This window comes from Lingula anatina, chromosome 1 (assembly GCF_051362555.1).
Source record: "Lingula anatina isolate TDL-2025a chromosome 1, LinAna3.0, whole genome shotgun sequence".
Taxonomy (NCBI): Eukaryota; Metazoa; Brachiopoda; class Lingulata; order Lingulida; family Lingulidae; genus Lingula; species Lingula anatina.
Genome location: NC_141767.1, coordinates 40,883,350 through 40,901,318, shown reverse-complemented (window position 1 = coordinate 40,901,318; position 17,969 = coordinate 40,883,350). Strand labels below are relative to the sequence as shown.

Genomic DNA, 17,969 nt, shown 5'->3' with positions numbered 1-17,969 from the left:
TGTTCTTCATTTCCACGCAACGTACTTTAACACACTTTTCACCTTTTTACATATACATATTTCAAAGCTCTTGTTAAATGTTTAAAAGTGTCCAATTTTGAAAAAAGTGTTGTAACGACAACGATGTTATGGAGTCTTCAATCACTTATTTACCACTCCCTCTTCATACAATTTTACAAGTATTTATACTATATTATAATATTTTTATTGTGTTCTTTAAATTGTTTATAACGTGATTTCCAGTTTTCCATACTTATGTTGACTTTACCTTAGAACACAACCTTGTTAGGCAATGTCTAATAGCCTTTTTTTTAACTAAAATTAGCAAAAATAGTATTTGCAATACTCATACTAGATTCATATCCAAAACTCAGTCATCATGCGAGAAATAGTAGAACGAAATTTAAATTATATTATGTTATGAAGTTAACCAATCACATAAACTGTTAATGACTTTCTTTAACCTTTTCCTTCTTTTTCTGACACAAAAATCACTTTTAATGTTTGATTTCCCTTCATTACTAATAGTAATTAGCGTAACTTTACAACGACAGGATTAAATTTATTGAAAAAAAGGTTCTCATGAATAATTTTTTGATGTTATGTGCTTTTATAAACATATGTACCCTTATACTTTCAAATACAAACTTTATACCCTGTCAGTGGTCCATCGCGATGTGTAACGTTGCATCGTCAGTTTAAGTAAATAATTGTCAGCAAATTTCAACGCCTTTTATGTTTTTATTATGCCCAAATACTTCACATTATTGTTGACAATATTACACACTTAACTGCATTTAGTTATGCCACTGTTTCGTTGTGCTTTAACACAGTAATTGTAATATGTTGTTGTATTTTATTTATAATATATTGTTTTTATATCGTATAATTTTAGCGTCAAATAGATGAGCACATTCAACTGAAATATGCCACGCCATCTTACGCTGTTCATCTTGATTTTCATTTTAAAATTGCTATTTTCAAGTAGCCATTTTCGTTAATTCTTCACTTGTCCAACTTATTCCCACTCCCCATTGGGAAACATATTTCCTGTATTCATAAGGAAAGTTAAACCAATTAGTGGACACCTGGCATACACATGTAAAGATTATATGTAAGAGAATTAAAAAAAGACGTGTAATTGCCGAATTAATCTGTAATTATTATATAATCTCTTGCTGCGTATAAAAGAGAAAAAAAGACGACGCGGTCGTTCATTCTGAGACCATCCAAAGGCTCAAGTGGTAGTTAAATGGCGCAAATAGCGGTACCCCGAATTTCGGTTGGAAATCGGGGCGGAAAAATCTTGATTTTCGATGGACATCGGTATCATAGAAACAAAGTTGGTCAACAATACATTTTCTGGCGTTGTTGGAGAAGCAATTGTCGTGCATTTTTGAAAACAGAGCGTTTTGAGATTGAACTAGATGCGAGGGACATCCGTGTTGTCCACGCTGGAGACCACAACCATACTCCAGATGACGATGAGGTAGATAGGACGTTGGTGATGGAGCAGTTTCGGCAGCAGGTCGAGGCGGACATTACCAGACCCATCAGACGAACATATGATGTGGTGGCAAGGGACATCCAGCAAGCCGGTGATCTCCCCATCCCCAGCTTCAACGAGGTCCGTTCAATTCTGGGTCGTGCCAGGTCTGCCCACATGCCACCTGTACCCCGTAACATCGCTGATGTTAACATATTTGGTAAGTACTTTACAATTAAGCTCTTTATATTTATCCTTTACTTCGAATCTTGAACTCGAAAAATTAAATACAAAAACAAAGCCAAACAATCAATGTTTTCAGCCGTTCATTGATATTCAAAATTAAACAATTTAAAATATATAATAATGAAAAAATATGATATAAACTCTGGTCAATCAAAAGATAAACGACACATCTTATTAGACTTTGCTTCGATTTTAAGGCGAACTCGAGTTACAAGCCAAATGGTCATCTTGTCTTGATATAATTATCAGTTATCTATAATTTTAATACGGATCGATAATTTAAACAGTGAGCGGTATGAATGAATGTACTAAAAAAAGGCGTAACGGATGTAAGGTGACATGCATTCTGTAAAGTGTTTTTATCCGCAGTATTCACTTATTGGGCAATCGAATGGATTTTAAAAGTACTTGGTCCTGTCCAGGCAAAACGTATTAAAACTTTATAGGGCAACATTTTCTTCGAAATTATTCAGTGACTGATGTTAAGCTATGATGTGGGACACCCCAACTTCTGTGCGCTAGAATCCCTTTTGATGGAATGCACAACTTAAAATATACATATAGCAATGCCTTTTTTTAAAACTTGCTGTATTATGAGTTTAAAAAGGGCACTATAACACCATTAAGCATTTTACTTATTTCACATTAAAGTGTAATTTAGGTTGTGGGTTACTGAGCGACAATTATTATATTACGACGGTGTCCTATCTAAACAAAAAATTCAACATAAAACTACCATGTATGTTAAAAAGAGAGAGGAATTCAAATTAAATAAGAACATAAACACTTAAAGGGGGAATTATTAACCTTTAATTTTATTTTATTTGTTATTTTAATTAGTCTTTTTTTTTTTTTTGGGGGGGGGGGGGGCAAATACTCTTTAATAGCGAAGCGACAGGTAGAAACTGTGCGTATTGCGGCATGTAGACCCTCGGGGATTCCGTCAAAGTGGCACATTATAGGCCTACATTGGGACCCGGTCGTTAAATGCTGCAAGGCAAAAAAAAAAAAAAAAAAAAAAATTAGGCCCCTTTATAAGCTGCGTCAGGTAGCATTAGGAATTTGGCCGAGTTTCTTGTAATGGCTGGAAGAACACAGAAAATGGTCATTAGCAAAAACATCTGTGTATTATATATTATTATACATTGCTTTCCCTGCTAGCATGAGCAAAAATTGTTAACGTACTGTTACATTAAGATGGCCTGGATTTTAAGTAATGTACATTGCGTGAACACCGCTTCTTATTAATACTAAAGCCCATTACAGGGACGATCATACCAGGATTCCACAAATGCAATCCTCTGAATACTGGCACTCTGAGGGTTATACGCAGACCTAAGATTTCAATGAAATATATACTGTTTTCGTGAAAATGAAGTCAACAAATGTTTTTTGATAAAATTCTCTACTATTACATAAGGAATTTAAACACTTATGAAAGCCAGAAACGCATATGCAATGGAGAAACTCAAAGGATGGAAATGAAAAACAAGATAGGCTGATGTTAAAGTCGAGTTATTTACACAACTATAAAATATTACACATATGTTGGTTATAGAATATACATAGGTTCCGTTCAACTAGTCAAAAATCTAACTTGAAGAGGGTACCAGAAAGCGAAAGGGGGGGGGGGGGGGGGGGTAGGGTCAGGACCCCCATGACCTACACTCGAAATCCGCCACTGCTCTGCAGATTGACATATGGTTATCACGTAGGACACGCATCTGCTAATCTGCAGCAGGCGTTAAGTCATCTAATTAGCACTGTGTCATCGATACTTAAACAAATTAATCTCGTCTGCTACTGTTTACCTCCTACATTTGTTGAAATTGAAATGAATCGAGTAATTTATGTGCTTATAAGTGTTACACTGAAATTTTCCATACTTAACCAGAGCAAGAGTTGTTACATGTAAGTGTATAAAAAAAACATTTAACCTACCTGATTACAGCTTTTAAAATAGATACTAGAAAAAAAACCCACCGAGAAAGTTAATGCATACAAACTGTCAGACCGCCAATAGACACGTGTTTGCCAAAATATGTCCGTTTAAAATTAAACGAAGCGTCAAGAAGATGCCAAATACTACTATGTACTATTGCAATAGTAAGATAGGACCCAGTGCTACTTGCTGAATGCAATTGTTGCTTCAATAAGACAATATTGTTACTGCATCTCGACAATTCTCTCGCGCAAAAATGTCGGCTACATGCATGCTAGTACTGATGTCAGCTAGTACCATTTTTCTTGCCAAGACAGTCCTTAAAACTTCACATTATGGTTAAAATAGAATGATAAGTTCAAAAAGGCACCAAAAATGACAAATAAATATCCATTCCATAAAATGAACCACAGTTTACCATCGATTTTAAAGCAAATTCTAATGAAAACCTAAATAATTAGGGGGCCTAGTCTATCTTGATAGAATTGTCATGGAGGCCTATATATGGCCTAATGCAGGATAATGTCATTAACAGCAAGGGGCATGAATGAATACTATATAAGAATTGATCCACAAAACGAAAGGCATAACGTTTTAAAGTAAATACAGTAATTTTGATATCTTAATATTTTAATTAAATAAAAAAAATAAAAAAATGTTAAAACATATTTTGTGACCGAAGTTAGCATAACTGATGAAAGATGACCATTAGGCCCCTATAGGCCTATCTATCATCGTAAACTGTGGTATTAGGACTAGGCCTATTATCTATAAATATATTGAAGGGAATTTATATAAAACGTCTTAACTTTCTAAAGCAACTCATACTCAAATTTGATCCGTTACCGAGGTTAGGCTTAATGTGACACCCCAACTTTTGAGTGTTAGGGCCTATCAATATCCATGATGGAACGCATCTTTTAAAATAACAAATAGCACTGTTTTATTAAACTTTGTGTGTTATGGATTTGGAAAATGCAAAGTCCCTTTAAAGAGTATTTCGTCTATGCTGACGTTTATTTAAAAAACGTTACGGAGGTTAGGGGTTGCTGAGCTGAGTTACAATGATTAAACTATGACTGTGTCGTAATTAAATAACAAATTCGACAGAGATCCCCATGCATGAAGAAAGTAACATGAATTCAAAGCCATAACTGCTTTAATGATCACATATTCTAATCATGAAATTATATTTTATTGTTTATTATATATTATTTCATTATTATTATTTATTTATTATTATATATATATTATCAACAGGATCGTGGGCGGAAACATGGAGGGGAGACAACAACCTGATCCTCCAAGATAATGCGTGGGGAATTGTGCTCTTTGGAACAGACGCCAACATGGTGCATCTCCAGCAGTGCGAGGACATCTTTATGGACGGCACTTTTCGGTCTTGTCCGGGCCCTTATCGCCAGGTATTCACAGTCCATGGCCTTCGCCGTGGCCGCGTGGAAGTACTGGCAGCGTGCTTGATGGAGGCCCGGACAATTGGCCATTATAGACAAGTTTTGCAGGTGAATTAAACATTTTTATTTCGGTTTACCTTTTTTAATCTGTAAATTTGGCTATGGTAGCTGACTTCAAAGATTAAACTATTGCGTCGGCAGCTTATCTCTCATTCTATATGCTTAAAGTCTGGATAACGGATGCAATTAAGGCTCGAAATTTTAGAATTACTTATCAGAGGTGCAAATGAAAATTTTTGTTAACCCGCAGGTAAAAATATGACATTTTTTCAGGCCCTTAAGAGAAAAGTTCGGGAGGTAACCCGTCACCGATGGAGGCCCACCAGAGTCATCTGTGACTTCGAGGTGGGTCTCCACACCGCCCTCGAGACAGAACTTAGAAGGACCGACATTGCTGGGTGTTTTTTTCACTTCTGTCAATCTTTGTGGCGGCGCGTCCAGGAACTGGGGTTGGTGCCTATTTGTAGGCGCAACCCCAGGGTAAGGCAGTGCATTCGGAAGTTCATGTCGTTGGGTTACTTACCCTTGGCGCTTGTTCGTCAGAACTTCCTAATGCACTGCAATGCCCGCAGGACACGCCGCTACATTCGGCGCTTCCCCGCAATGGGGGAGTTTTGCCAATACGTGAACCACACGTACATAGAAGGGACGTTTCCTCCCGTCACATGGAATGTGTACGGGAGGAACATGGATACAAGAACCAACAATCACGTTGAAAGTAAGTTCAGAAATGTTATCATTGTTTATTGATACTGTTTAGGTGAAACGCTCATTCTCAATATATAGGCAAGTGTAATGTTAATTTTTTTTTTTATTTTATTTAAAGTAAATATTACGAGTTGAAGATTTTCCCTTCATACTGATGTGAATTTTCAAATTTTTGAAAGATTAAAAAAGGCAAGATTTGGCAAGAATGATCAATTTCTGTCACCAGAGATGTACGAAAAGGAAATATCGGAAAAATATCCTCAGCTTTGAGATTCACTTTTCTAATATATACAAATAAACTCATGTACTGGGCGAGACTGAAAAGAGAATGTGATATATGTACTGTTTACACACTGACATGTCATGGCGCAAAGCAAAATTAAAAACACCTATACAATTAAACCTTTCCGATTTGCAGAGTTGTATTTCATATTAATAATGCATGTCTAGTGATGCAAACTTTTCATCACTTTTACAAATTAGGGTACAATCGCACGCACTAAAAGGTCCACAACCTTATTCTTAATTGCACTAATGCTCTAGTTTCTTTAACAGGTTTCAACAAGAAACTTAATGATTCGGTTGGTGTTAGGCACCCAACAATTTGGCGATTCATTACCACATTGAAGGACATCCAGGGCCAGACGGAGCGCTCCATCCGGGCTGCTGACCGAGGGGATCCTCAGCCCCCGAGGAGGCAGAAGTGGAGACGGATGGAGCGGCGCCTGAAGACCCTGCGAAGGGAGTACAGGCGGGGGGACAGAGACCTAGAAGAGTATTGGGAGGCAGTGACACACTGCCTCCACAACTTTGAATAAAAGGTACGGTTTAACAAAATTTTATGACGATTTAACGAAATATTAGCAGTTGCGGTGATCTCGTTATAATGCATTTATGTTACGTTTTATGCCCCAAGCCTTATAGCTTTATTTAGTTGTCTTTAGGCCTGATGTCGCCCGCTTTATATGTTCAGCTGCTTTTAAAGATATCATTCAGTAGTTACAAGTGCGGTGCTAGCGTTTAACCTACGTCCTTTTCATGCGTCGAGCTTTGACTAAAATTTGTTGTGTCCAGTAGCATATATGAGATTACTTGTAAAAGTAATAGGTGCGGTGATCGCATTTTTACGGTATTGATATGTTTTATCATTGCAGTAGGCTTGAAAAAGAGACTAAGGTTGGAGTCCTGTCATTTAAGTGGATAGAACATCGTTGTCACCTCCAGATGTATCCACGGGTTAAGGGTCAGGCAGGCAGGCAGGCAGGCAGGCTGGGAAAGGCTCGAAGATCTTCCGAAGTCTCTGTTTACATATGAAGGAAGTAAGCGATAGTCTCTCTCTGTCGTCTCTCTTCTTGCTTATTTCAGTTAAATGACATTACAATGGCTTTTCATGCTTTTTAGTTTTCCAAATATTGCAGTATGTTGTATGTGTTCATGTTATTTGGCAGACTCCGGCTTAAAAATTGGCAAGGGAAATAGTGTAATATACCATATGTTTCAGACAACTAAGTTTGTTACGGTAATGGGTGTGGTTGTTTGAAAGAAAGTTAGCTGGCAGCAATGTAGGTCGAATTTGGTGTCGTTTTTTATTTTTATAATCAACATAATGTAATATAGTGCACTATATATGTTTCAGAGAACTAAGATTGTAACGGTAGCAAAATGTGTTTTGTGTATAACATGTTCATGTAAATCTACCGAATATTTTGCTTTAATACGAAGAGAGTTGGCTGACAGGCAGTAATGTAGGTCGGTTTCTATTTTTATAATCAACAGAATGTAATATAGTACAGTGTAGGCCTATATGTTTCAGATAGTTAAGTTTGTTAGCTAGTGACAAGTGTTTTGCAGCAATGTAGGTCGAATTTGGTGTCGTTTTTTATTTTTATAATCAACAGAGTGTAATATAGTGCACTATATATGTTTCAGAGAACTAAGTTTGTTACGGTTGCAAAATGTGTTTTGTGTATATCATGTTGCCGTAAAATATCTACCGAATATTTTGCTTTGATACGATCAGTTGGCTGGCAGGCAGCAATGTAGGTCGGTTTCTATTTTTATAATCAACAGAATGTAATATAGTACAGTGTAGGCCTATATGTTTCAGAGAGTTATGTTTGTTACGGTAGTACATTGTAACAGGTGTTTTGTGTATATCGTTTTGCCGTAACATATTACCCAATATTTTGCCTTGATACTACAAGAGTTGGCAGCATTATAGGTCAAATTTAGTGTCGGTGTTTATTCTTATTATCAAGAGACATCTATGTTAACCAATTTCAGCATACGTATGGGTTGGAATAAAGTTGTTCCTTTTTTTAATCTATAATAATCTACGCTGTACACATCAGGCATCTTCATCTCACTTAAGCCACCTTGTCAGTGAATACGAGAAAGAATATATTTCAGTAGAAATGGCACGAATTATAAAAATAGTACTATTTGTATTCAGTGTACCTATAACCAAAGCTTGGAAATTTCACTACTGGCAAACACTTTTGAATTCAATAAAATTTATCTTTAGTTTGTAAGTTATAATGCTATGTGTTTGTTGTGTGTGTGGAGGAAGGGACCGCTACCGATATAATAATAGCAAAAGTTTAATGTAATAAACAACGATGTAGACTTAATATTTAAAGGATAACAACTCTTCGTAAGAGATTCATATTTCACAATAGAAGTTTAACAGCCCATAGAAGTAAATGAATTCTCTTTACCACAAAATTACGGTTATAGCAATTATTCTAGTATCCTCTGAAAACTAAAATAGTTTGAATATTTTTGGCAGATAAGACAAATATACTACTGAAAGAAGCTTATAAACCTTAAAAGTCGGCGTCTAACTAAACATACCAAGTTTAAAATAACGAATCTCTATTAATCAAAACGGCGATGAGTGAAGCAGAGCAACACTGAATGGTTAACTGAAATTCAGAAAATGAAGCAAATTTATCTTATGTTATAGCATTACATAAACAAATCGAGCAGCTGCACAGCATGGAGAACTTATTAAAAAAAGTTAGAGTCGGTTGCGCCAGGCAAATGGCACTGTACGAAGTCTGATTAATATCGAAAGTCCGTGCGACTTTCGTTCCTTTTCGGAACGCCAAAACATTCCTATCGAAATATGTATAATGTTAAGTTTAAAATAAACAATAACCGGTCAGCATTACCATTTGCCTTTATGAGTTTCAAACGCAGAATTATTATATAACAAAACACAATACAAAATATAATTTAACATAACAGAAAAGATGAAAAGCGTTAAGTATTATTTCCGAAAGAATAACACAGAAGTTTAGGGACAGTCGCATTCTCAAACGATCTAAAAACACAAACTGTCACTATTCTTAAACCTTCTTAAATTAAAAAAAAAACTCAATGCGAAAATTAGTGTATCAATATTTTTGGTATTAGTATAAATTGTAATCTTAAAAGCGCATGCGATTATAATACGGCTTGGGCACGTACGTGCTCTGTTGAACTAAATGCATCCCCATAGGACTACCTAGAAAAATAAATTGATTAAATTAAAAAAGTACACGACTGAAAACAACAACCAAACGATTTGCCCCCATATATAAGGAAGCTTATATTACACTTGCCACAAAATTGATCGTAGGCCTATATCGCCTGGCAAAATGAATGAAGGCTTTTACTCAAAAATCAATTTAACTGATATATTATTTAATTTATATTTAACACACAGAATAAACTTGTATGTTTACGTAATTGTATATAAAAATACGCAATTATATATGCAGAAAATATAGTGTGTAATGCATGTTCTTTGTAGTATTAAAGTCTAGTAATGCTTTTATATATTATTTTAATAAAAAAAGGTATTTTTTCAAAATATTTTCTTCAAAGTATGGGCTATCTAACTCTACGATGGCTTCGGCATAGCGAGCCGTCGACGCAGCGAATCTTTCGGCACAAAATATAAACAATCGGCATAGCGAACCCTCGGCATAGCGAACCTTCGGCTCAGCGAACCCTCGGCACAGCGAACCTTCGGCATAGCGAACCCTCGGCACAGCGAACCTTCGGCATAGCGAACCCTCGGCACAGCGAACCTTCGGCATAGCGAACCCTCGGCATAGCGAAGCGCACCCTTCCTGCTTTGCGTCACCATAAACATCCGCTTTTGAAAGTGCGTGCCATGCAGGGGAGTGCGGGGTGGCCAATAACTAGCAAAATTAAACAATGAATCATTTAACTAGATCACCTTATGTCTGGTAAATAAATCAACGGATTGTAAACCAAACTTGAACAGTTCAAATCCACAAAGCTGCATGAACATTGTATCTTCACTGGAGCACGGGGGGGGGGGGGGTATTATTATTATTATGTGTGAGGCATAGAAGTAGAAAAAACTCTATGGTGTGAGGGGAAGGTTTTTAACAGCTATATACACATGTAATCCCTGGTAGGCCTACAAGTGGAAATTGTCCGATTCCATAAACCCATACTTTTCATTTAAAAAGCTAAGCTCGCGGTGTCTAGCTGCGGGGTTAACTAGATTTAAAAAGTGATCGAGTTAAAGTAAATATTAAGATTAGGCGCCAGGCTCCAAACAGAATAATGAAAACAACGCTTTCCTTTCTTTCTTTTCTTTTTTCACATTTTGCAAAAATTCAATAGGCCTACCTATAATTTGTCTCTATAATGCAGGTAATGGCAGTATGTAGACCTAATGCACGCTCAAAGAGCTCGCTCAAAGATCTTCATCCGTCACTATTCCTCCATCAAGTTGTAGTTGGATTCTTGAATCTCATCTAACGCAGTAACAAGTAGGCCGCTTCCACACTTCATTTTTTCGTCGCCATCCCATATTTTATTTATTTATTTATTTATTTGTTTGTTTGTTTGTTTGTTTGTTTATTTATTTATTTGGTATAAGCATGATGACACAAAAGTTGCCAGCTTAAGCGTAGGGGAACTGTTCCTGTAAGTAGACCTTCAGTTTTTATGTGGCTCCGTATTGATGATTTCTATTGAGATAAATGTCTGTAAAATCATTGTTTTGTTTTTCATGTCTTGTAATAAAATTAATTGGCTGAAAACATGCATACATGTGCATGCCCAATGATACTGTTGTCTATACACGCTGAATATTGTTTTCAAAGAAATTTGACATAAACTCCACTAAAAAAATGGTCATTTCGTTTGATTCGCAGGAAATCATATTACAGAGCCTCTATAGTATACATACTGTTACAATACTGATGAGGCGACTTAACAATTTTGTTGCAGATTTTTAGCGATCCGTGTGGTCCGTGAAAAGCTAAATGTCTTTTTCGAAGCATTTTACACGAACTTTATGAAACAAACGAAGAACAGTTCAATCATTTTTTTCTCTCGAAAAGAAACGTTTTTGTCTAAAGGTAATTTAAAGTGAGCCTGGATTGTGACGTACTATAATGCTTTGTCGCAACTTAATGCGAAGACTTCTGAACAAAAGCTGTTGATATTCCATAAAGAAATAAAATGTTGCTAAATATTGTTTTTCAAACTAGTTTGACATGAACATCATGAGATAAAATTGATCATCCGGTTTGATTTACTGGAAACTAGCATACATGATACTGTTGCCTATACACGCTAAATATCGCTTTTCGAAGTAATTTGACATGAACGCCATGAAACACGCGACGGATCGTTCAATCTTTTTTCCTCGAAAAGAAACCTCTTTATCTAAAGGTTAATTAGAGAGAGACTGCAAAAAAGCGACATCTATTATTCAAAACTGCTAAAATCGTTCAATATTTTAGGAATGAATTGTAATCATTTCTTGCAATTAATTTTCTAAGTTTTTAACAAGCATGTCCCTAAATAGCATCCCATTTTTAGCGACTATCTGGCAAATTAAAATATCTAAACAAATGCACATTAAGCAATAGGGCTATCATTGAGGCGTAGTTAGATTAGTGAAATTTCAATGAGTTACAGAAAAAGTTGTTCGAGTTTTTCAAGTTCGGTGACTGTTGTTATCTAGACCATTTTTGTCAAATGGAGGTTTACTCTAATATACTGTAAATGACCCGCACAGGTAAAGAACAGCCTCATAAGAGAAATTTGTTAACAAATCAAATTGACTGATTGAGTTTTCTTCTTGGGAAACCTGTCGAAGGACGTGTAAATGATGATACGTTTGACGTTGACAGGTAGTAGCTCTTCCTATACTTAAAAAATCTGTATTGTTTATTGTACAGCAACTTCAATATCGCATTATGTAAGGTCAGATGTGATTAATTCATCAAGAATTAGATGCAGAAACGTGCGTTTTGAGAAAAAGAAAATTGATATTTATTATGGGGATGAATACTGTCCTAAAGTAATAAATGTACATGTATTTTTTTAGGTTGATTTCGGACAATTTGTCGTATATGAATCACCTGTCTGTGTTTTGAACGATTTCCTTGTCTGAATTATGTTGATGACATTATTTATTGACTGTTAGGTAATGTGTGCCTATTACACTGCATGAAATGTATAATAGAAGGCAGTTTCACGGTCACGGGTCATAATTGGTCAAATTGGTCGATAAAATATCAGACGGAGACTGGCGGAAAAAAGACAGGCATCGAAAACGAACAACTCTCGAAGGAATACCTGATAACAGGATACGAAATGAAAAAAGTACTTGTTCTATTTACGGAATGGATCCAAATGTTATACAAAATAGAGAACATATGATAATACATTATAATTTCATTGAGTATCGATAAAATCCAAGCACCTTGTTCTAGAAATGGTGATTGCATAGCATTAATTGCGGATGAAATCATGAAGAGAACTAGTTTATTGCTCTCCCTTTTGGTGTGGTGTTCCCTAAACCCTATTGTAGGTAAGTGAACCGGATTATCAGTTCTTACACTGATTTTTTTTTTTTTTTGATTGTATTGTATTGTAATGAAACGATAGAATAGACAAAGTTTCCTTTCAAAGTTCACCCCCATGCCTAACAATTGCTTTTTTTCCTTTTCGTATATTGGAATAAGATATTGTAGATTCCGCACAGCTCGTCAATTTATAACCCAAACTATCATTTATATAGAACAAATCTTTTTTTCTTGTGTATTAGCTAAAGTGTATTGAGCATCGAACTCGAACAAATTCTTCGGTCCTGAAGTGTGCGAGTAATTCCCAGTCTACAGCATACAGACTGCTTTTCTGGTTTTATTTTGGGTTCGATCATGAAAAAAGGGAAACCCGAAACTGTTTCATTACTGTCGAAATTAGAAGACAGATTTGCGTTGTTTAATGTTTGATAATTTAGCAAAGAAAAGACAATTAGCTTCTACATAATCAACTATAATTATATGAGAATATACACGCATAACATGTGCAAAGTCTCATGTCATCTCAATATTTGCAACATTATAAGTGATCATGAATGTACTGCGCCCTAACTTACATCTATCGACAGCAGACATTGAAATGTAGAGCCAATCTGCCTGATCTTCAAAATAGAATTGTGCGATTTATTCGCTTGCATCAATGAATATTATGTCATGAGTAATTTGCTTAAATATCAACAAAAGTGTACTAAACACGCAACTTCAATGTTACAAAATCATCAGCATTTGAGACGGTACATGTGTACATTTTTTTTCGTGTCAACAACTTTGTGTATTTAAAAAAAAACCACGCAAGTAAACATTGATTTGGCAATTATTTTAGCATCACACTTGAGGATGGGTAGTCCATCAAACAGTGTGCTTTCTTACAAAGTCTTAAATTAATATTGCAAACACTTCCCAATGGATCTCTGTCAAATTGTCGGTGTTTCACCTAATAGATTTCATGTTACTACTTTTTTAGGACCCTTCTTTTTTTATGTACATGAAATCGACTCTGAACTGTGAAAAATTATAGGTAGACACTAGTGTACTATAACAGTCGTAATTGTTCACATATTGTTAGAGAAAAAAATGCGAGTACAAGGAACAAGTATTAAGTTCGATCACAAGGTCTTATTTTGAAAGATCAGATCAATGTCTCAAAAATAGGAAACTACAACAGCGCTAACTTGGTCCTCATTAAAATTGCATTTACAATTCCCACCGCCTATTCAAGTTTTGTTGCATTTCTCACTTACGCTCAAAGCGAATATCAATGCATTGTAAGGGTCAACGCATAATGCGTTTGTCAGTGTTAAATTTTTAATGAAACTTGTATTGTGGTGCATTGGGCTGGTACAATTAGAGTTCCGTAGAAGCATTCAGCGGCTGATCAAAAATCGAAATGGAAATATAATCGACAAAAGTTCAAGAGTTACGCATCGTGATTTGATTGTTTGTGCTTGTGCTCCTAAAATACCCCTTACTGGTTATTGAATTCAAATTAAGTAATGATGGTCGATAATCCTATTGAAAAGATGCAATAATTGGTTCTACGTTCTCTCATTAGCATAATCATAAGGAAAAATTATAGATATTTCATTGTTTACTGTTTCAGTTGCACAAACAACGAATGCGACGGATAATACCACTGTTGCGGAGATTACTACTGATGCATACACTACAGTTGGCGCATTCAATTTTACTACCACGGATGGTGATAATGTTACTGCCGCTGCGAATGCCACAAATACCACAGCGGCAGTGCCTGTCACAACTAGCACATTTGCTCCCACAACCACCACCGCAGTAGTACCAACTACCACAACAAATGCACCAACAACGGCCCAGATAACAACACAAAGACCAATTACCACAACAGAAGAAACTCAGACAACGACAGAAGAAATCACAACCACGCCGGACCCTTACGCTGATTATGTCAATCCTACGGTTTACATCATGGCTGGGATTTTGGGAGGATTGCCAGTCTTATTGTTTGTTGCCTTCCTCTTCAAATTGTGTTGTTGCCCATCGAAAGTGGACGAAACCAAAGTCGAAGTGATTGACATAAAGCAAGACCCTATATCACAAAAACAGCAACCGAGGTTTGACTATTACGACTAAAAGGCAACGTAGGTGGTGCTACATGGCAAAGAAAAAAGACAAAATGATGGGACATAATTATGGTACAAATAAAGAAGGGAGGATTTGACGGGCGGAAAATGCCATTTTCCTTCAGACGAAGCAAACTAACCGAGGGTAAAGATAAACAAATTCGCGGTCCCACCACACTGTTGCCACATATCACAGACTACTGAGTACATTGACAATGCCAGGAAATAGTCTGCGACTGCCTGGATACAAAGAAAGATGTCACAAGCAGTCCTAATGCGTCGTAGTATCTTTATGTTTTGTCTGTTGGACAAGACCCATTGGTGAACTTTGCAAAAAAACTTTGTAGGCCTAAGAATCGCCGCTAAACTGGGCACATACGTATAGCCCTCTTTGTTGGCTGATTTAATGCACATCTTTACCCATGCAGGGATTTTTATGTTTACCTGGTTACTAAACCTGGCAAATGACAGACGCAACTGAGGTATTTATGTGACATGATCCTACTACTCCTTATTTCAAAAGAGAAATGGTGTATTTTAATGAAGAAAGAGGAAATGCACCCATATCATCTTCACGTGGGTGTAAAAATACATATGTTTATTTTTTCTATGAATTATTTTAATAATTCATGCCCCATTTTTATGAGAGAAAGTGGGGTCGTGATGAGACAATAGGCCTAATAGTAATGAACGGCAAACAGGAATCAGTATTTTTTCCATAAGAACTACAATCGTGTGTCGCCAAGCACAAGTAGAAATGACATGAAAACGCTATTACTTAAACTCACTTGTAGTCAGTTTACATAAATGCTCACTTAACCTGTTTGTGGTTATTTTTCATATAAACAAGATTGACACCGCTTGTTTACGAGAAGCAGGGTTTATTAGCAAGATGGTAAAAGTGATAACATGTAAGTTACGGTTATTTAATCTATTGCAGTGTACCTATTGTGTGTTTATTAAATTTGAAGGCTGATAACCATATAACACATGTATACTAAGAATTACTAGCACTGGCATTACTTTTTCTCCAGAAAGATGACTCCAGAAAGATGAAAAATCCAGATTTCCTGAGTTGATAATTCCATGAACTAGGCCAGTGGTCGGTGTTAAATTTTTTTCGTGACTCTTCACAGATCTCTTTGTCATCAATGAATATGTACATTTTGTGAACTGAAGATTTGTCTATTCTTACATCTCATATCTTATTGCCAAGCAGTCATCGATGACAGTTCAATTTACAACATACAATACAAGCATATCCTTCATTGTTACATCTGTCTGCATTCGGTGCATTGACATTCACCCCTGAGGAATCTTTAGCATCATTTTCATCAAATCCCTTTGGTGGTCATGTCATATACCTGTTTTGGTTTTCTTTTCGTGAGATCCTTACATTAGCTTTGAAAGGTGTTTAGGTGTAACTTAACACAATCAGGGTATCATATATTATATCTTTAGTTTCAGATTTATTGTCACCAAGAAACCATTACAACTTCCATATGTAGGCCTAAATGAGTCATTCTTTGTTGACATTCTTTGTTGAAATGTTTCAAGAGAATTATTGTCGTATTTTAAGCAGCATTTCCATCCACGTTGTAACAGAACAACTTAGTGCGCACTTACTGAACAATGATCACAATTCCAAACCTTAGAGGAAGCTGATCAAACTGTACGGAACCTTTTTCAGATATTTAAGTACAGCAAATGCTAGAATACGTTAGATGCTGCATTGTGCACAGGGGCAAATATGATGTTGTGGGCGGAGGGGGGGGGGCAATGGTGGAATATCGTATTTACACACTGAGGCAAAAATTGTCGTTTTGACGATTTGTACATGTACAATGTACCCAGTAGGACCATCACAACTGAGTTTGAAATTGGCCCGAGGCTGTGCTTCTGGATAAAGTTGTGACGGCTCAACGTGCAGTAGTACATATAATTGAAAATGGTTAGGAAAATATTCTAATGGCACAGCTTAACTCAACTGCAAGCAGAGACCACAGGGAATATAAGTGGATTTCTACAGTTTGCGACCGTAACCACATGGCCTGCAGAGATATGAGAAAATGCGTTCAAAATTAAACCGTTAAAACGTTACAGGAAATGCGACATTATTTTCGTAAAATTTGAAATAAATATAATTTTGACACATCGTAATGTAATTGTTGCTGCTTCTGTTTCTGTTGTTGGAACTTATGTGAAGACACCAGATATAACTATTTTATAACAGTACTTGTATGTTTAAGATGTTCAAATCACACACTTATGATAGAGACGGGCAGGCACAAGAAAAAGGGTAGGGATGAACGGGTGTGTCCAGGTTGGGAAGGTACAATATTAACTGAAGTACATTTTCTTCCTGTGTGTCCTTTGCACAATGATCTCAGAGTTTAAAGGCTAGAGGATATTTGTAATGGCAATATGGACAGGAAGAATCTATTTATCAGAATAATGAGTACAAAAGAAAATTCTGTGTTGCCCAAAATTGCTTTTTTATGAATGCTGAAAAAAAGAAGATTAAAGCTTATTACTATAGACAAAAAAATTAAACTGTACTTTTGTGATTTAAATGTTTCATATTATAAGTATAAACTAATATCAATTGGCCTATTATCAGAAATAAAATCACACATAATCATTGCTGTTGTTGTTGTTGTTCAAATCTATTACTGTATTTATATATGGAATAGTAAGACCATCTTGTAACAGTCTACTCGTATGTTTTAGTTAGTGGTTAATCGGAAGAAAACCTTTGTCATTGTATCCACAACCGTGTCTAGATAGGGGAAAAGGAAAGAAATTAATGCTATCCAACGTCATTACGCATTCACACCGCAAAGGTTAATTTTGGACCAAGCTTAATATATCATTGGGCGTTTTTTACATGCGTGAATTATTTCCTCGACGTGTCTATTCCAATACCGTGTCTATAAGTGACTTGATGATGATTATACACAGCGGGAGAAATACCATCTTCAATGTAAACGTCACAGAGAATGGGATAGTCTTTTCCGAAAATACTTACCATTTTTATTGCTGCTATAAATTTTGCATTATTTAGCCATTTTGATAAATATGAATCTTAAGCTGGAATGCTAAATGCTTTTTAAAAACTTTTTAAAATTCTGATGTGAGTTTTTCTTGATT

General features: G+C 35.9%; 1 protein-coding gene across 2 annotated transcripts; it reads left to right on the top strand.

Annotated features, from left to right (window-relative positions):
* The first annotated feature begins 1,138 nt into the window (after positions 1–1,138).
* LOC147764354 (uncharacterized) lies at positions 1,139–9,754 on the top strand. Of its 2 annotated transcripts, none has more exons than XM_087001190.1 (5): positions 1,139–1,706; positions 4,935–5,197; positions 5,423–5,867; positions 6,413–6,678; positions 7,015–9,754. In XM_087001190.1, exons 1-4 carry the CDS (start codon positions 1,253–1,255, stop codon positions 6,673–6,675), a joined length of 1,425 nt encoding a protein of 474 aa, XP_086857316.1. In that variant the 5' UTR covers positions 1,139–1,252; the 3' UTR covers positions 6,676–6,678; positions 7,015–9,754. The 2 variants fall into 2 exon arrangements, with proteins under 2 accessions (XP_086857316.1, XP_086857315.1); XM_087001189.1 differs by having other exon boundaries at positions 7,012–8,966.
* The last annotated feature ends 8,215 nt before the right edge of the window (positions 9,755–17,969 follow it).

Bases quoted from the DNA above. Each gene is read 5' to 3' on its own strand.
- LOC147764354 (XM_087001190.1), top strand. From the start codon at position 1,253: ATGGCGCAAATAGCGGTACCCCGAATTTCGGTTGGAAATCGGGGCGGA. The intron at 1,707-4,934 runs GTAAGTACTTTA...TATTATCAACAG, and splicing joins CGCTGATGTTAACATATTTG to GATCGTGGGCGGAAACATGG. The intron at 5,868-6,412 runs GTAAGTTCAGAA...TTTCTTTAACAG, and splicing joins AACCAACAATCACGTTGAAA to GTTTCAACAAGAAACTTAAT.